This window comes from Erpetoichthys calabaricus, chromosome 6 (assembly GCF_900747795.2).
Source record: "Erpetoichthys calabaricus chromosome 6, fErpCal1.3, whole genome shotgun sequence".
Taxonomy (NCBI): domain Eukaryota; kingdom Metazoa; phylum Chordata; class Cladistia; order Polypteriformes; family Polypteridae; genus Erpetoichthys; species Erpetoichthys calabaricus.
In genome coordinates this window covers 179614743-179636596 of record NC_041399.2, presented here as the reverse complement: position 1 = coordinate 179636596, position 21854 = coordinate 179614743, and the positions used below count along the sequence as shown (strand labels likewise).

Sequence of the window (21854 nt, the reverse complement as noted above, 5' to 3'; positions counted from 1 at the left end):
TGCTTTTTCCAAAATATTGTAAGATAAACTGGGAAAACAACAGCTGAATATCTTTTTATATCTTTGTTGTCAAGCATTCATACCACATTCTAATAGATTTTTGTTTGTTTGCTTTTTATGTACTTCAGATGTGTGTACCTTATAAAAAGTAACTTGCTAGTGATTTCATCATGAAAGGCATTTTCAACAAAACAATCAACACAAACCACACCATTAAGAAACAAGGATTTTTTCTATTAAAAAATTCCAGAACAGTAATTCTACCTTTCATATTATAAATGCCAAATTGACTGAATTACTCATTTAAAGATATTCTGAAATGGAGATACAGACCCTTACTTCCTTTTCATGTAGTAGATATACTTAAAGTACACTTCTAGTCTACAGAGCCACATTTTATAAATCAACTACATGCAACAGGAATTAATGGAAATACATACAGTTAATAATTGGTATGCTATTAATACACTAGTGGATTATAGAACCACATTTTAAAAAACAAATACATGGTATAAGTCTTAATGACAATATATACAGTTAATAATTGGATCTAAATCTTTATAAGCGCTGATGCCTTAATAGCTCCAGGGGACTGAATTTTACTTTACTCACTGTCTTTGTGGAGTTTTCATATTTTCTTCTTATCTAAATAGATAGATAGATAGATAGATAGATAGATAGATAGATAGATAGATAGATAGATAGATAGATAGATAGATAGATAGATAGATAGATAGATAGATAGATAGATAGATAGATAGATAGAGGATGTATCTTTATGTATTCCATGTTTCCTCCTACATACTAAGGATGTGCAGATTAAGTTTATTAAAAACTATTGGATAATACATGTAGTATGCCTGGCTAGGGACTAGTGCCACATCCAGAACCGTTTCCTACCTTGTATATTGTAGCCTACAAGTCCTCAATTACTGAGTATCGGGGAATTTGTGATTGCAGAATTGCTTAGAATTTAATCTTTGAAAATATGGGTTGCACAGCACTGAATGTTGGATCAAAGAAAAATTCATAAGGAAAACCCAGGATGTTAAAACTAGGTTAAATTGTTAAAATTGAAACAACATGGAAATATATAGTTACATTACTATTTTACTATACTTTCCTGGGTGATAGTTGCAACTTGTAGTAGGAAACATCCAACAATCGTCCATAGTATCTCCAGGGAAAGTCCCAGGCACTCCTAAGCCAGGTGGGAGACATAATCTCTTCTCTATGTTTTGGCAAGGCACACAATGACATTTATACTACACTCACAGACAACATCAAACAGCTTAATTTGATGCAAAGAAGAAGATAGTGAGCTCAACAAGCCTAAAGAGAAAACTCATTTTGGCCATCAGTATTTATTTTGTCTCATGTTTTCTAACTCTTGGAGGGTACTTTAATTTTTGTTTTGAATGGCACTGCTCCATGTTACTATCTTATGCTTTCAGCCTGCACTACTTTCCTTACACCAGTGTTTCTCAACCTTTATGGCCCTGCAACCCAGTCATATCTTTTTAAATTCATTGACTACCCACTAGAAGAAACTGCAAACCACCCCCATAGGGAAACAAGCGCTCTTAGAATCTGGGAAACATATAGAAAAACGATTCTCGTCACTTAGGTGACTCATCAGCAAACTAACAGCAACCCACAATTCACCGGAAGCAACTTTTGTCACGGCCTAGTGGTTAAGAAACACTGGATTAGGTGAACCACTCGCAAATCACTAGTGGTGCGACCCAGTGGTTGAGAAACACTGCTATACTGCCTTATATGGACCAGAAAGTCTCGAAGATTGATTTTGCTGCCTGTACTGGCAGTTAAATTATCCTTATCAATGACCCACACCAGACCCAAATGCAATGACCTGTACACTTTGTGAATGACATACGGACAATGTGACACACATCCAAGTGGCTGGTTCCAAACGGAGCCGTGAATCACTGCACGACTCTAAATGATCCTAAGTTCATCTTATGATCTTTGCTGCCACCTAGGGGATAAAATAAAACAATACACTCTAGGAATTTATGTTGATACTCAACAATGGTTTCAGCCCTCCTCCCCTTTATGTTTACAACAAATTTGAAAGTGTAAACCTAAATCTTACAGTGATTAGCAAGAATACTTGTTATACTTTTTTGCCAAATGCAATTTCATAGCATATTTGTATTACTGTTATTAAAGTGAACATTGTGCAATTAAAAAAAACTAATTTTAAAATAACATTTTTGCTGTTTTGTGAAATGTTCCATTACTTTAAACTCCTAATTAATTGATTAACTGAAGTAATATTCAACCAACTAAATGATTAGCAAAATAGATGTTAGCAGGAGCTCTAGTCCAATTTGGCGTTGCACAAAATACGATTATTTTCACTTGTCCAAAAAAGGATTGAGGATGGTGGCCCAATTATTCCAGTCCCTGTGCATTATTTTGGTACTTCTCTGAAAGATAAGCAGTAAGTATTATTGACTGCAGGTCACAGGCAGAAGTCCACATATGGAAGAACATTAGAATTAACTTTGCCTGTTTTTCTCTTGCTTTGTGTAGCATAACCAAAGTAAAGGGACTGTAATGAGTAAGTGTTCTAAACAATATATAAAGAATACATTTACTTCATATGTTTGTGATTCTGATGACTCTGAAAAGATGACAAGTGCTTTGTACGTTTTGCTACTTCAAGCCAAATCTTTACTGCACTTTGCTTATGTATATTGCCTATTTGTGTGGCAGTGGGTCCTGCTTAATGCAACTGCCAACTCATTTGATATTCTATGGTGACATACCTCTATCAAGTAGATGTTATGATATATAGACACGGGTATACATGTCATAATTCCCTGTATGAACAGAAATCAACATCTTCTGTCTCGTAGGTGATTTATTGTATTATTGTTGTGTCTTCCATATTTATCTAATTACTTGTCCCCTCCAGAAAACTGCTGAAATGACACATTGTTCTATATGCCATGAGTGCTTACTAGCATATATGCACTGATTTCAACAGTGGTTTCCACAAAACCCAAAGAGGAGTATGCATTACCGACTTACAAGCTACTGTACACTTTGTCACTAATGGCTCCTTCATGTGGAAGGTTTTCCCTTAATGCATTTGGGATATATGTGACCACTACTTAATTTGGCATTAGGTGCTGCTAGTCAGATGTATAATTCTGAGACAGAAGAAATTCTTTTTTTCCTAACTTGTTTCCAGACAATAGTTCAGCACACATGTAACATTGTAATTTCTACTAGTAATGCTTTATAGAGGCAATACACTCCCATGGCTAAGTGAATTGTCCTTGCCAGCAATAACACAATGTGTTTATTTCCTAGTGCTTATACCACAAACATTCTGCCTATATTCAGTATTGCTTTTTGATTGATGAAGGCTAAATCCACCTAGGTGAATACAATAGGAATGGGCTGGGCCCACTAAGTAATGTTGCTTTCCAGCAGCTGCCACAATCACTACAATAACCCAAGTTAAATGCTGTGATTGCTTGATCCTGGGTGTTACAAGATTGGATACCTTGTGTTCCTTCTTTGAAAATTACAGGTATTACTTAAAGGGGTTTATCAGAACAGGCTTTCAGCAAACTGAACATATCCCCTACCTTTACCACTATTTCGGTGGATAAATGTAAAATATCCTTCAAAATGCAGTGTAATCTTAAAAACTACTCCATAATAGAAGTCATACTATATATTTTTTTACAGGTACTGCTTTCTAGCTGAACATCAGCATATGTTACAACAATGAACATGCAAATGACATTATCTTTTGAAACAGTATCTGTATCTAGGACTCTATAACATACTGAGCTATGTATAATATCCATATGCCAACAGAGAGATATAAGGAAGATAAACACTCTGGAGACTTGAGAGGAAGGAACTGCAAGGGTCACACATTTTACAAGTTTCACACTGGTTTCTATATACAGTATAGATTTTATATATAACTTTCTCCTTATGCTTGTATAACATATAGATAACAATCATTTTACTCTTGTATACCTCTCAAGGGCATTGCTATTTCTAGTGTAAACTCTGAAAAACAGAAACATTCTATAAAAACAACAAGGATACAGAGGTGCTCTTTGCATCAATTAATCAAACGCTGGTAGAGGGTTACTGAAAACCAATGACTGGCTCATCCCTGCTTTAATTGCCAAAACCAGGAGTTAGAGGGTCCCATGAGAGAATTATCACTGTAGCTTGTACAATTGCTTTAGTTAAAGAAAGACCAGATGTCAGGACTACCTATTAGTCTATCCTTCAGTTGAGGCAGTGTTGTGTTGTGTCAGAGACAAAAAGCAGGAGACTACAAGCCATAATAAAAAAGTGGAGTAAATAACACTTAGATAGCAGATGGCAAATATTGCTTTACATAATTTAAGTTGCACAGTAGTGTTTTTAAGATGACAGCACAATATAAATTAGACAGTGGCCCTTTCCTCCAAATCCACAAATCAAGTAATTGAAGGAGATCAAAGCTCGTAACATTGAAACTTGCATGAATGTTGTTACATTAAAAAAAAAAGAAAAAAAAAAAGATTTATGATTAGGAAGTTCTTTCTGTACTTTTGAAGTTTTTTTTCTCTCTGTCTACCCTCAAATCACCTGCTTCCAATTACCAAAATATATGTCAGGTTGCGATCTGATCCTTTAAAATAAGTTAAAGGCTAACTTCTACTTTTGGATTTTGATTATCATAAAACTGGAACTTGATCTTGTTAGTTTTGTTAGCATACATCAACCAATTATAATTAGACTTAACAAAATAAATATATTTAATAGAGTAAATAGTTCAAACCAAAATCTCTTTGTGATAATCAAGTATCATAGTGCCAAATAATTACTAACAGAAAAATCAAGTATAATAAATAGTAATAATTACTTTTGAGAAGGAACATGGAAAAGTAGCCAAATAGATTAAAGTCATTTTGTACAACAGGTTTAAAGGTAAAAATTCCATGCATAGGCACACATTAGATTTAAGGAAAAACAAATGGAGAAAATTGGTGCTAATTATGTTTGTTCGTGTATGTTTTCTAATTATTCAACATGTGCAAAGACTTTTGCACAAAGCAAAACTACTAAAGAATGAATGAAAATGGGTTAAACAGCTGCTGGAATCAGTTCCCTACCATTTCTAAGTTTCATCTATTGTTGTTAGATATCATTAATGAAAAAGGAAAAAAACTGTAATGTACCATTTAAAGAGTACATCCCAGACACTCATACCATATTTAGGAACCAGACAACCAGCCAATTGTCTTTTTGCAGATGCCATTTACTTTAACAACTGTACATGGTCTGCAAAGTGAATTGTTAGACAAATAAATGTGTCATTCACAGGTCATAGGTCATTCCTTAGAAGTCCAAGGAAGTCTAGTCCCACTTCTGTCTCTATTTTCATAATCTCTTCCTCTAATAAGAATACTATACTATTTTGCTCTGCTGTATGCAGTATTATTGCCAATATTTCACTGGTACCATTAGTTATGCTGAAACATCATCTTATACTTCCTCAGTGCTAAAGAAAACAGTAGGACACATAGGTTTATAGGGTCATTACTGCAACATGTACAGAATACAGTGGAATTCTAACTTGTATGTGCTGATTATGCATAATCTTTTTTTTTACATCAATAAAAAAATGCACAAAAGACTGCTTACAAAGAATCTTCCAAAAACATTCCAAACAGCAACAGAATAACAACTGGGCTCAACATTGCACACAATAATTCAACTTGGGTCTGAATCTTAAATCATTAACATAAATAATACATTTAAACTGATTTAGTAAGAACTGAACACATTCATTACTAAGCATTTTCACATAAAAGTCAAAAATAAAATTAAATAAATACTTGTTTGTACTAAGGTTATATCAAAATACATTATTCTACCAAAATTTAAAATAAATCTTATATTGCAGACGTCATGTGAAAGTCAAAGTCTCCTTTGATATACAAGCCAAGGAAAGCAGTTTCTCCTCATGTACACACAAAAAGATGCCCTGCAAACAAGACAACTACATAAAGATGACTGGCAACAGGAGTGCTACAAAAATAAATAAAATAAATAAATCACAAAAAAGTTGGAAAGATTCTTAAAAACATATTAAACACATGAACTATATAAACCTATATAGTATACGGATTAGAAAAACAGTGAAAAAGAGAGCTCTGTTTACATAAGCACTACTAGATCTCACTATAGCAAAGGACAGAACAACTACTGCCTAAACAAACTGCTTCCAAAACACTAGGGGAAAAAAGAGGCTGCACGTGTATTATGGGCACAAGTGACTTGGAAACCAGTGGTGAAATCAATGTAAATAAAGTAATTAGAGTTTTAAATAGCAAAAAGTATCCTACATTATTTCAGCAAATGGTGCAGCTAAAGATGGACAACACCACAGCAGTGAGAGTGCTCTCCAGAATCCAGACCATGCATTCAATTTAACTTGTTCCCAATTAGATAAAAAATAAATAAATAAAAAGGTGAAAGATTAAGACACAAAGGACCAAAATTTGGAATTTAAAGCTGGTAGAACATAAGAGCTGGCTTAGAACACCTCTCATTGTTGTACAGTAGCTTGTAAAGGGGCTGGTGTTTCTTCTGCATGATCCCCTATAAAGTAAATATTTCCTACTCAATAAGAACAATGTTTTTATTCTTTGAAAATCAATAAAGAAATCACTCCATCTGATAAAAAACAAATATGCCACAAGACACATGTATTCTAGGATTACTGATTCACACTTTGCTGCTTTTCTACAATTGTCAGCTAAAGGCTCCAAACCCAGATCTTAGAATTTGAAAAGCAAGACACAGGAAATGGGTAGGAAAGGACATGAGCCCAAATATGCTGCTCTTGAGCAAGAGGGGGGGGAAAGGTTTTCAACAATAAATGAAAGTTTCCATGGTAATCCACAGTCAAAGGGAGCTCTACTCAGACATTCTGACCTTTAGTGAAGGTGTGTAAACATTACTTACTGGCAAAGTTTCTCACCATTGGATAAAAAATGCAACTGCCAGCATTCCAAATAAACAGCTGGCTTATTGTTCTCTTTCAACAAAGAAGTTATCTAAATAACATTAATTTTCAGATGGATATGGTCCTATTCATGCTGACAGGAAAATCTCTAGACTACCATCAATTTTACTACTATAAATGTTGGTAATGCACTGAAAGAATATGGTTCTAATTAAAAGTAAAGGAAGTGAATGAAGCAAAGATCTCATAATGAAGAGAATAGTATGCCATTGAAAGCAAGACTTAAAGTTTTTAAAAATGCATTTCATTTTCAACAAGTACAAATTTTACACTACAATGAAAAACTGTAGCCTTTTATCTTCTACACAGTTACTGTGCTTTTCACCTGCTAAAAACTGCACTGCTACCATATGAAGCGTAAAGGAAATGAGGGTGCTACAGGAAGTGTCACTGATTATCATAATAAGTTTCTGGGTGGGGGTTGTGCACTAACAAAAGAGTACTATCTAAATATAATTTACTGTGTAGAAGCAAGGAAAATAAATTCAGTATCTTGCTTAAATCTTAATACAGGTCATAAAATTCTTTGTGGGTATTTTTATGTTACTTTCCTTCCAATATCACTCTGCTGCCTTGCTCATTCATGAGCCCCATAAAAGTGTTCCGTAAACCTTTAATCATGCAGCTACACTCAAAAAGCTAATCCAGAATTAATATATTTAAATAAACTGTTCACATGTTTGGCATTTATACCACCCCATGCACCTTCACCTCTAGCAAAATGACTGTCTTGATAGTAACTTGGTCTGGCAAGGGCTTCCTGTAATGGTCAGATTGAGGATCAAAGCATTTTAAATGAAGTTTACTTTGAGCAGTCTAAACCCATGCTGGAAATTGTTTCTTTTTTCTAGAAATGCTGAGTTTTGTTCTATTTCAATTGCATTTTAAAAAAAGTAATTCATGCTTAAATACAACAAAAACTAAAATATCAGATATTATTCATTACAGGGCAAGATTTGAAAAATTATTTTTACCTGTTGAAAGAAAAAGTGCTGAAGCACTTTTATCAGGCATGGATTGTTTTGGCTTGGTATATGACAATAACAAATGTACCTTGCTGATTACAAGTTAATCTATCATCAATATTCTTTAAGCTAGTTTAGGATTTCAGAGGCCTTGGCCTATCCCTGCCACAACAGGTAAAAGGCAGGATGCAGCCCTGGTCAGGACATAATTTTAAAAAAAAAAGACAATCACACTCAAGGGGCAAATTTAGATTCAACAATTAATATAGCATGGTGATAATGATGGGTTAAAAACCTGTGCAGAAAGAATGACTCCACACAGTGAATGCCTAGGTCAGAACTGAAACCTAGACTTCTGGAGCTATGAAGCACCAATAATAAAAATAAAAGAAGGGTTTCAGATATTCATCCAACCTACCTATTTTCTGAGGTAAGTCAGGGTTTTGGTTGGTAGTAAAGGCTATCAAACAGCCATAAAGGGCAAGCCAGAAAGCAACCCTGGATAGAATGTTATACCAATGTAGTACACAGTTACACATGTAGAGCTACATTTAAGCCAATCCTTCTTTTTAATGTGGGAAAGTACCCATGCATAGAAAAAGAACATGCAAACTTTATATAAATACTGAATACAACAGGATTCCAATCCAGGCTCCTGAAACTCTATAAAGCAGGACATATCACAGTGCTTCCTTTTCACACTGTGAAGTTTTCTGCTAATGAAAATACAAGTAATGGGAATTATGGGAATAATTAAGTTTTTCTAACTGTTAAATGAAATGGTGTCTTTCACAAGTAAACACAAAATTCAACAAAGATAGAAACACTCTAAATAATGAATCACTATGCTCAACATGCATGATGGAAGAATTTTATATTTTTCTTTATAATCCTGTGCTTCAACTACACATGTATTGATGTTGACAAAGTAACCCAAAATAAGCCACATTTTATAAACAAAACAACTAGATTATTAATTAATAAAATCCAATCTTAATAAAATAGTACATACATCATTACCTAAATGTTTTTCATAACTGTCAATCAATTTTCATTTAATATAGTTCCTTTCATGGTGAGCATTACAAGCAAAGAATAATACAACATACAGTGGTGTATTCATTTAACTTAAATAATTTTAGCTGGCTAATAAACCCATTTAGTGCATGATAAAATATCACTGCATAACAGTAATAAAGTCTTAGTTCTAAATAGAGACAAAGATTCAGCAACTAGCAAAATGAAGCTTTATCATTTGATATTAGAAAAGATGGAAACAAAAAAATGAATGCGCTAGTCAATTATTATTTTCAGTTCAGCAGCTCTCAAAATTTTTATACAGTACATAAAAAATGAAAACAGTTGTGAAGATGCTAATATGGATAAAAAAATCCAAATGCCTACTGTTCATCAAGTAAAAAACTCCTAATTAGACTTCAAACTAGTTTCATTTTCAAGTATGTATAATTTTATTTGAAAATAATTAAAGTTAGTTGCTAAGCCTGTTTACACTGCTAGAGCAAATTGATATCTGAAATTCATAACAATTAACTTTCCTTTATTAGTAGTAATAAACAGATACTTGAAACACCAAATCATATAGTTTACAACTTTTTCAAATCTAAGTAACAAAAAAATCATCAATTTCTTCCAAATTTGCATTTTTAATAGTATAAAAAATATTTAGGTCAATAAATAAATACTATTGTTACTTTTAAAGGAAAAGGTAAAAAATGCCCTTTTGCGGTTTTACTAAATTCCTTAACATTTATTCTGGGGTGGATAAGAAGTAAGTAGTTCTTAATTTTATGGGTATTTGGCATCATGCCCTAACTGTCACATAAATAAGTACATATATAACCATTTGAAGATATATGCAAATTAACCTTTTAATAATACAGATGTTTATGTGGCAATAAACTGCATTCAAATCTATAATTTCACTAAACACTGTAAAGATACAATACATTGCTTTTTACATAAACAGAGAGTTAAACTATAAACTCAAACTGGTATTGTGATTGGACTATAAATTTAAGCATACGTGTTATAAATACAAGAAAAATAAAACTCAATATTTCAAAACTTAATATGCTATTTTTAACATGATAAGGCAATGAGAACTTAAATACTATAAAGCATTTTAATTGTAGGAATACATGAAAAACTGACTGAGACTCAAAAATGAATTATATGTAGCCTTAAAAGATTAAACTCTAATATACGATTAGTAAAAAGTAAATTTCTCATTATAAAAGTATAAGTCAAATGTTTATGGCATTTTTATGTCTTTAAATGTTTCAGCAGGGGGTGTGCTTGTCATCATGTTGCTGCCTGATTTCCTCTGCGCATACCTGAATGTGTAGTTAACATTAAGCAGCACTTCCTCCTAACAAATTTATGGATGATCAGTAGCAAAGAACAGTTGAAGCAAAATGAAAGGGCACAGTGAAATAAAGTGACAGAAGTAGGCACTTGCTTTCTACAAATTTCGGACACTGCTTTAATGCAGAGCTCACCAATATAAATTAGAAACAGAAAAAGTCATCTGGCTATAAAATACAGTACACAGTCATTTTTATGTAAGTTTGCCAAAAGGGATGTAAACCAGGGCAATTTCAAACTGTGACACGGGACAGAAGTGTATTAAAAAAATCTTTGTTGTCAGCCTATTGTAATGTCAGGTTATTTAGCTTTATGGATGCTTTTGAGTACCCATTCCACTTTGTTTGGTTAATTAATTTAAAAAGGAAGTTGGTTCTTTTTTGACAATTCTAATTTATTATATATACAGAGTATTCTTTTGAAGTTTTTGGATAGAAAGCAATTGCCGAAATCACACTCACAAATCAACTCAGCATTTTTCAGAATGTATATGACATGCTTTTTCAGTTTTGTTTTTCTGTTTTATTTCTTTCCAATTAATTTGCATCTTATGTAAAGAGTTTAAGAATTAGACAGCTTCACTTGCAAAACATCTTACTAATACGCTTTCATGATATTAAACAGAAATTATTTTTTAATCTGCAAGATGCAAGTAATTTAACTTTAATGATAATGTATTTATATAAAATAAAGTGTCCCAAAAATGTTAATGTTACAACAGTAGGAACTTTAGCGTACTAACAATATAATCGTCAATAACAAAGAATTACAGGGCTTGCCAACTATTTTAATTTGTATCTCCTTTAACAAGATTTATAATTACATGCATTCTGAGTGCCATCTAGTGGAAACAAAGGACCACAATAATGGAATTCCTGATATTTTTAATGCTGCATACTTTATTTAGCTTGGTAGATTTACAGTACACAACATATACAATTACAAATAAGCTGCTGAAATGTCTTAACAAAATAGTTGAAAATAATGCATTCATTTATACAGAAAAAAACTGTTTTTCTTGGTTGGTTATAAACCGTTCCAGCTTCTTGCTTTACTGAGCTGTTAACAAACACTTTACCTGTACTGTAAACATTTGATCATGTGTCCTCAGAAATCTCACTTTGAGCGTATAGTCTATCACCAGTATAAGTAGCTTGATATTTTCTTTTGCTATTGCTAGACAACTGGACTTGAGAACTGTCATGTAACTCCTTATATTATATTGATCAGATCACAAATCATAAAGCACACACATGAAAATGACGTGAAATAAAAAGCATTTGTAATGCTTACAATTTTCCAAATAAAAAGCAAGTATATGTACATATACATACTGATGTACTGAAATTAAAATTTTCAGTATATCAAAATGAATACTGGGTCCATCTGTCCATCTTCCAAACCTGCTTAATCAGAGCCGGGTCATGGAGCAACTAGGACCAATTCCATCAAGAAACCGGTGCAATCCAGGAGCAATCCCTGAACATGGCGCCAGCCCATAACAGAGCAAATACACACCAGCATGCATATGAGCAGACATTGACACACACACAGGACAATTTTTCAACACAAATTCACCTAACCTGCAGTCATCATCACTGATGTTTTATAGATCTGCAACCATGGTTATGTTATGATCCACATAACGCATAATCCATACTTGGGCTAATACTATATGTTTCAAATTTTCAGTTTAGTCAAAATACTGAGTGGACAAAAACATTCATGTAATGGGTTTTGATGTTTCTAACCAAGACACTGTAAAATGCATATTCACTTATATTTTATCTTCTGTATCATTAGCAGAATGAGATAAATCTAGTAGATTGTTGTCAGAGAGAGATGAAAAATGTTGTTTATCCTTTCTAGAGGACTATACTTTCTTGAATCGTGGACTAAAATGGCAAAAGGAAGACATAATAGTAGGTCTTAATGGCACATGAGTTAAGAGTTTTTCTAGAATAAGAATTATGTAAGACTTCTCAAAATCAGTAAGGAAAGTACCATAGGTCAATAAAGCATTAAAAAGAGAAGAGCTGTAGGGGATCAAGGAAGGAGAGATAGACTGTAGAAGGTGTGAAGGAATGGTGTCCAGAGCACAGTTCATGTGTCTGCAGTTATAGAGTAGGTGAAGAGTCATTTTCAGTAGAGAAGGAGGAAAGTGAAGAAGGACACAGAGGAGAAGTCAGAGGATGTTATTTGGGTCTTGAACTGTTTTTGGGTATTGGTGACTTTGGAAAAGAAGAAGGAAGCAAAATCATTAGGAAAGAAGGACAAAGGTTTTGGAGCAGTAGGAGTACTTGAAGGTACAGAGGAGGCAGCTAACATTTCTTGTAAAGGATGTGATTAAAGATTAATTTATAATTAAATATACATGTTCCTACATTGCAACAATCATTGCTGGAAAAGTCTCTGACTCATTAGCCCTATACAAATGAATTATGCAGATCAAAAATGATGAATGGATGCAATATGCATTTAATTAAATTAAAATACTGGCCACGGTACCTGTCAAAGATTACTACAATAAAACAAGTTTAAAAATATTTGATATCTCTTGACCTAAGTATATCTTCACAGTTCCTTGGAAGCCTTTCCTCAGTCTATGCATGTGTCTGAACCTCTCTTGCCTGGTGCACGCTCGCTCTCTCTCTCAAGCATATTCCTGTAAATCCTGCTAAGATTCTAGTGATTTCGTGGCATCTTGCTCACCTCCTGTCCACTTTCTTATTACCCCCAATTGTAGATGGGCCCCCATTACCCACTCTGAAAACATAATTTGAATTCTTGTGAATATTTCCCAGCCTTAAAGGCGACTCTCAGCATGCCTCCTATGTTCTGACTGCTTGTTATGTGCCTCAGTCTCTTATGTAGACCAATCAAGACTGCTCGGAGGGACTGGAGAGAGACAAACACACAGAGTAGAGTTTTATTACATAGTATATTCATTACCTAACTACTTGTTTGCCGTTTTATCTTTTAAAATAAATTAAATTTTTAACTTTGGAATCACAAGCAAAGGGACTCTATTAATCAAAAATTATATTCATATTCATAATAAATAACGGGACTACAGTGCCTGATAGCTTTGAATTATCTATTGAAAAAAATACCTTACATAGAGAGTGTTGGATTTGAAGGATTGCTAAAGGAAAAGGGTATTACAACTACATGAGTTAATCAATTGTACCCCTACACAATTAAAGATCCAGTCTTTTCTGTCTTACAGGAGTCATCAAATATAAATTGATATGGAATGTTGGCCAGCACAAGACAGTACTACTGTATATAACAATTTTTATTTATTTTTTTAGCAGAACTCACAGAATGACTAAAGAATAATGGAACATTTCTTTCTGTTACTAAAACTCTTTTTTTGAATTTAAAATTGAGCTGCTTATTTTAACTATTTCAGGGCAGATGTCAACTTTGTTGAAGTTCAGGTGTAAGTAAACTTAGTTTGACTTTCTTTGCTAGAAGGAAAGTTAGCTTCCTTGATTTTACCTCAATTACCTGAGAGTGCATGAGCGGCAAAGAGTAAACAATCTCTAACTAAAGTGAATGCACAAAGCAAAATACTCCATGGACGACATTTTGTGTATTATCGCTGAATCGGACTGTGACTTGTCAGACTCTGATTTTGATGCAAGTGATATGGAGATGGAGATCAAAAACGTAAGTTACATATCGGTATAAGCTTTTCGGTTCCCAGCTGATTGTGCTGCTGAATACTTTTGTGTAGTTGATGTGCCTACAGCAATGTTCACCTAGGACGACTGCCACTTACGATGAGTAGAGGTACAAGCCAGATTGCATCACACAACCCAACATACATTCTTGCTGGACTTTGAGCCACCCCCATGCAGCTGATGGTGTGAAACCATTGCTTTGAGTTATTTTCAGAAAATGTAGTTTTTTGGAAAAATATTCAAAACTCAAAAAGTTAAGATATGTAACATGTAGCATATGACATATGAAATGTCTTACATATGTGTTAGTTGCATGAATGCTCTGACCAACTGTATACTCAACATATACAGTGCTGCTTGAAAGTCTGTGAATCCTTGTTGTAGTGCTTTGTTACATTTTTATTATTAAATCCCTGTTTAATATTAAGTTAATATTCTAAAAGATAACATTTATTAGCACAAACAGTAAATGTATTTTCTGTATGTTTAAATTCTTCTAAAGAAATAGCTACATAAGATTTAGGTCAAGTGCAAAAAATTGCAAAGTGAACTACAATACTCTCTAGCTCACTACAATAAAGTGCTCATATACTGTAGATGGATCAAATAAGCAAATCACGTGAACAAAATTGGAGAGATATATTAAAGTAGGAAAGATTAGTTTGATCTTACCTATACAAGTTACCATAATAAACTATTCCACAACCTAAACATACCATAGACAATCTTAATAAGAGGCATGAAAGGGCTCCTCTGTCTGCAACAGAGAATAAAATATTTTGTAGGACAAAATATAAATAAAGAACATCTAAGTGACACTACCTACAGTGGGCAGCATTCATATTTTCTACAAATATGCCACAAAGCAACAGGAAAGCTAAGAGGATACCCAAAACTACCACTTTTAAAGAAATCACAAACAATGTCAATGATGATATCAAAACAATGTGGCATAAGCTGAATAGCAATAGTATTCAAGGGAGAAAAAGTTTGTTCTCAAAAATCAAAATATTTTTCATAATAATAATAATAATAATTCATTACATTTATATAGCGCTTTTCTCAGTACTCAAAGCGCTATCCACACAGGGAGGAACCGGGAAGCGAACCCACAATCTTCCACAGTCTCCTTACTGCAAAGCAGCAGCACTACCACTATAAAATTTGCAAAGGCAATGTGAATGATGACACACATTTATGCAAAAATGGTCACTGTTGAGCCGAATCAAAAAAAGACTACAACAACAAAAAAAACTCAGTGTTTGGCATAAACCTGAACTCAAAATAACATAGTTCTAATTATCAGATATGATGGTGGGAATGTTATTGTTTTGGCATCTCTGTTACCTATGCACTTGGGAGACTTAATATTGCTGAGAAAAGTGAGAATTCGGCGTTATAAAGAAAAGCTTGGCATATTGCTGACAATGGCTCAAATCCTTATACATGTCTAGTTGCAGTGACCAAATTCTCGGTAACAATTTAGAACACCTACTGTACTGACCCCCCAAAAAAAGTAAAAGATGTTTTCCAGTTATTGTAAGTATAAAATATATTCAAAAGACTGTTCCTGGCTGAAGCAATTAGGCTATAGCAAGTAACGTACAAAAAGAGTGGGATGTCTGTATGTATATTGTGGCACAGCTGAACAATCGTCCATACCAAAAACCTAATTCAAAAACGTTTAATACGTGTTTCTCAATTTTTTTATTTTTAAGACAATGTAAAAGACAAATTTGCATAATTTAATTCTACTTCATATACTTAAACAGCTTATTCAAAGGCTGAATTACTGGAGAACAATATACTGGACGATATTTTAGGTTATACACCTGATGAAGGAATACGAGTCTGTATCTGTTTTGGATTTTAAAAAAACAACCATTAGCTTCTGTTTCCTGTAGAGTACAACACAAATGCAACACTTCTCCAGTGCCATTATTATGCATTCTATTGACAACATCAAAAATTGCAAAAAAATAGAATCTCCTATTTTTAAAATGTCCTCTGTATATATTCTGCTACATAATTCCCTTGGGGTTTAAAAGCTAGTGTTTTTTTCAACAACAAGATCATTAAAAAACACTAACAAGGATTCAACTACAAATAGATACAGATTTTATTAAACAATATTATTAAATGAAAAAGTATACCTTTTTTGAACCAGCAAATCCTTCTGATTCCAGAAAGAAATAAGCAAATGGCATAAGCATAAATAAGCAGAAGTTGGAAAACAGAGAAACCAGATTCCAAAGACCTTAAAAACAAAAACAAACAAAAAGATAAAAATATTTAAGAAACTAATTTAAGGAATTTCATTATTATATTCAAGTGTAACAGTAAACTTTATATCATTTTGGAAAAAATAATGATGGGAACAACATTTATTCCATTGATAAAGGAAATTTATCCATGAATGTAACATCAGAAAAAAAAATGTGATGTCCTGATGATTAAGATGTCAAATCTTCCATTTTCTTTGTAATAAATTAATAATGAAAATGATTCACTTTGCTCTAACTTCTAAACCTCACATTCCCTAAATTTCCAACATACCTACTGACTGTTAATGGAACAGCTTTCCTTTTTTATTTCTTTTGTTGTTTAATAAATTTATTTTGCAAATTTTGTGCCTGAATTTGTTTTTGCTTTCTTACTTTCTGTACTGTTTTCATTAATATTATCTTGTTTGTTAAGTGTCTTATATGTCCTGTTAGTTCTAGGGATGTCAAAAGAGCCAGTATGTTCAGTACCAGTCGTAACCAACATTCCAAAAACATATTGGTACTGCTGTTTTAGAGTATTGGTTAGTAAAATTGGTACTGAATTTATGTGCGACTGCACGTGGATGAATTATTCCAGAAGGCACAGTAATACATGAGAAAATATGAATAAAACTATACTTTACATAAGATGTCTCATGCTGGTGATAATACAATACTGTATCCAAATGTCGAATAGAAAAACGGTAGAAGTCATGTCTGGAATTGCTTTGTTTTCAAGGCTGGGGACTTTGAGCAAATGGCTGCTGGAATCATGCTTATTAGTATTATTATTAACAACAAACAGCCAAAACAAAGCATGCAGGCGTTCATGATAATCATGTTTATTCCATTACAAAACAATGGCGTGATGAAACACTTTTTAATACTGTATCAAAGCTTGCCTACACTGCCAATTAAATGAGCTGCTCCAATTGTTAATATCAAAATAAAATTTATGACAGTCTAAGACCCCGTCCATACGATTGAAATTACTTTTAAAAACAGATATATGTGTCTACATTTTCACCTTCCATCCACACTACCCCATCATTTTCAACCCCTGAAGGAATCAGATATTTCTGAACACATAGCATCAGTGTTTTAGTGTGGATGGACATACTGTAAACTTGGTTTTCCAAAACAAACAATACTATAATCATACTCTGATTGGTTTATGCTTATTTCATTGCTGGTTTATGCTTATTTCATTGCCCTTTCCTTAGTGGATCCTGCTCATTACAACAGCTCATTCCCTTACTAGTCATCCTTCATGGAAGAAAAACATTTTCCAACATAGTGCTCATGTACTGCTTACCTGTATGCATCTAAATTGCATTTTGCAAAGTGTGTAGAATGCAGCCGAGCTCCCAATATTACAGGACAGAGTGATATACGAAAGCACAATGCAGTAAAGCGATGATACAGATAGACACATTTATTTATTTATTTTCTCTATTGAGTTAGTTTTACAAATGTTGTTTGGTACAAGATGCAGTCCAACTGCTGTGGAATGTTTATAATCAACCATCTCGCAAATTAACACTTTAGCATTATCTTTGTTTTTATATAAAGAAAAGATGGCTGTCGACAGTTCTGAAGACTGTTACTTTCAACTGTGATTAGCGTATTAATGTGACACAGGAACAATTTGCTCCAGCTCCTTAAAAAAAATTCTTTTTTTTTGTATGCTGCAAACACACTATCAGAGCCCTGTGTGCCAATACTTTGAAAGCACATAAGGCACATGGAAATCTGATTTTCAAGGGTTTCTGAATTTTTCACTGTACAGCCCCTTTAAAAGAGTTTTCCACCTATGCACACATGCCCAGTGTAGGTGAACATCGCCTCATATGCATTTTTGGGCATTTCAATATGGGAGTCTTTGGTAAATTACGCAAAAACGCCAGTGTGGATGGAGAACATTTTCATTTAAAAACTGAAGTTTTAAATTAAAATGTAGTAGTGTGGACATAGCCCAAGTTAAATGGGATGTACACTGCAAGAAAAAGAGTGCATTGCCCCATTTTGTTACACTTTCAGTGGAACACAAAGCCTTTTTTAATGGAAAGCCAGTTTCACCCCCATTTTTCTGCATTCCTGCAGGATTCTCTTTGAGCTGCTGATCTATCCTACTGCTCTACCAACATTGCTTTCTAACTTTCATCTAATAACAAGAGGTGTCAATTAATCAGAAATGAGCAGACATGACTAAGTAAGACTCCTGCAGACAAAAAGGCACCTTCGTCAAAGAGCCTGATGGCTTCAATTCAACCTTTGCTCTAATTATAAACCAAGAGATTGGACCTTTGTGTTCACAAGAAACTAATGAGAAAATTGTTCCAGAAGTACCACTACTTTAAAAAAGAAATTTCAGCACCTAAACTCTCTTGTCAAAGAGAACTGCACATTTCCAGGAAACCTCAAAACGAATCTTCACAGATCTGTGAATATGGCTGTTACAAGAAATCATTTTCAAAGATCATCCATGTTTATATCTACCCCAAGGGTCAGCCAGAGAAAAGACAGGGAATGTATGCTATCCTAGATGATCAATGCAACTATTCTCTGGATAGAACACATTTTTTTCACAATGTTTGTCATTGTAGATTACATCTTTTCATTTATACTTAACAACATGTGTAGGGATATCAAAAACTGAAAATCAAAGAGCAAGTAGTTTCATAGTGGAGTTAAGTGATCAAAACTTCACCGTAACGTTTTCTATACTTGTTGAATGTAGCCAGATACCTTGCAAGAGAATGGCGATACCCACTTCAGATGTTACAAAGCATCATGCACATCTGATGACTTTCACCAACCACCAAGATTCCTTCACTAGACCCAGAAGCTCTGATTCTGCTCCTACTTGAGATGTCACCCAAACTTATAAAGTACTTGAATAGCCCAGTTGTGCCCCACATTCCTCCTATGCACAGAGGTTAGCACTTGGATACATTATATAGTAGATGATATTTGTTCTCCTAGCCTTCTGAAAGCTTGTCTAGACAGCATCTGTGTGAAAGAGGATTACAGTCATTGCTATGAACCAGACAGTCTCGCAAATTAATCTGTTCTCCTCCATTCAAACAATAATGAAAAACCAGCAACCTCTATGGAAAACCTCACTTTCCTGAAGATCACTGGAAAAAAAAAAAACTTCCTCAAGATAGTTCAAACACATGTGCTCCTCTAAATCTTGAGATTACGATCCCAAGGCTTGAACTTAGTACTGTTGTTTTATCCATGGAAGAAACAATAGATGACGACATAGAATTAAAATTGCATGTTCTTACATTCTGTTCTGACAGTAGGGTCATTCCTGGCTCCATCTAAATTGAACCTGGAACATTTTAAATAGAGCTGCTAATTAATCACCATTAACGTACATTTAATATATTCAAAATTTCTGTGATTACATTTTTCAACACAACCACACAACCCCGAAGTATGTTAATTTAATATGGTCAATACGATCACGCTTAACACTAAATAAAACAGTGTCAAATGAATCCAAGTCTATTAACTGCACTTGATAGTTTTCTGTGGTGCTTCTTGATAATGGTTTTCATCCACACACACTAGCAGTGTTGCCACTCATTCCTTTTAATACGGAATCGTCCCATATTGAAATGTAAAATACAGTGTACCATATTGAATCAGTAAGGGACACAATTTGACCAATATTTTCATATGCATCGTTACATATATATATATATATATATATATATATATATATATATATATATATATATATATATATATATATATATATAATACCTCTTCAAAGTGCAGAGAATAATATAACAACAGTGAAAATCAGTTAAAATCATACTAGCTATATAAGTGGAGAAAATCAGTTTCATTTTCGTAATGCGCTAACAGTGTAGACGAACAAGCACTACGTGGTTAGTGAGATTGCTGTCAGTGTCATATTTGTCATTATGTTGCATCCACATATTGATTGTTAAAAAAAAAGGTGCAGTACAGTAAAACAGCCACAACAAAGACACTATACACAGTGATGTTTGCTAATACAAGTCTGCCCGTGAAACACAAAAGGCTGTTGAGGTACAGGTCTGAATGCAAGAAAGAATATCAGTGGGTCAGCTCTGCCCATGGAGATGAAGACGTTTGCCGTGGAGCTTTTCCGGTCACCCATGGAGGGATATCTGACTTAAAACAGCAAGGTGCAGGTGCTACCAATGAGCAAGTAGCTAAAGAGCAGATGACAGACAGTGGAATTGCTTAATTTCTTACACCTGACTCACACATACCCAACATTTTATGTTTAACTAGCAAAATACCCACGCTTCGCAGCGGAGAAGTAGTGTGTTAAAGAGGTTATGAAAATGTAAAGGAAACATTTTAAAAATAACGTAACAAGATTGTCAATGTAATTGTGTTGTCATTGTTATGAGTGTTGCTGTCATATATATATACATATACACATATACACACACATATACACACATATACAGATATATTATATATACATAAACACATATATTTTTTTATATATATATATATATATATATATATATATATATATATATATATATATATATATATATATATATATATATATATATATATACACATACATACATACATACATACATATACACACATAGATGCACTTACAATAACATAGAAATCAATATAAACAACATTAACATCATTATCATATGAGAATATGAAGTAATATATAAGAAGGACATTTCATATAAATATAAATTATTAAACAGTAAAATCTTCTTCTATAATTTGCTACCGTGGCTTTTCGTTGGTCTGTCCAGGATTTTAAATCACCTGTAGCTTGCAAACCGTTTCACGTATTGACTTGAAATCTGGTACACATATAATACGTCACGTCTGCTATCCGCTTTATGGGTGATGATTGTATTACTCTTTTTATGTTTATTTTATTTTAGAATCAACTCCTATCTGCGCACACCAGGGCGGCCGTGGGCAGATGCGTATGGTGTATTCACTCCATGTTATCGTGCATTGCGCTGTCACTGGTATTTTGATAAAAGAATTTGAACAATATATAAGAAGCGTATAAATTATTAAACAGTAAAACATTAACATTTAAGAAGTAAAGTTACATTGAGTACTACTGCAGTGCCTTCGGGTATACCTCATTTTTTGTTTGCCCATTACATGCTTAAATGTATACATTTTTTGGTGTACCTACCCGAGAACACGCGACATATAACCGAGCGTGGGAGAAGCATGGATTTTAAACACGCGTTGAGTTCGTCTGCTGGTCTCCCTCGTGGAATAACTGGTAATGTTTGACTAAAATGTACAGCAAGTAAAACGACATTACCTCCTTTTTTTTTTTTTACGATCTCTGAGATCTTGCTTTTTTGGGTTCAAGGCTTCATAAGCTCTTTTATGTGCCATGGTGTACTTAATAAGTACTAATTATCCCAAACCATCATCTTTGAATGTTGCAAGACTTTCG

At 33.6% G+C, this 21854-nt stretch overlaps 1 protein-coding gene across 2 annotated transcripts in view; it reads right to left on the bottom strand.

Moving 5' to 3' along the window:
• Nucleotides 1-21854, bottom strand: part of lmbr1 (limb development membrane protein 1) — a 161841-nt gene that overhangs the window by 94036 nt on the left and 45951 nt on the right. For both annotated transcript variants that reach the window (XM_051929120.1, XM_051929121.1), the window contains one exon: nt 16274-16377. In XM_051929120.1, coding sequence (XP_051785080.1) covers nt 16274-16377 — 104 coding nt within the window. The remainder of the gene's footprint in view (nt 1-16273; nt 16378-21854) is intronic.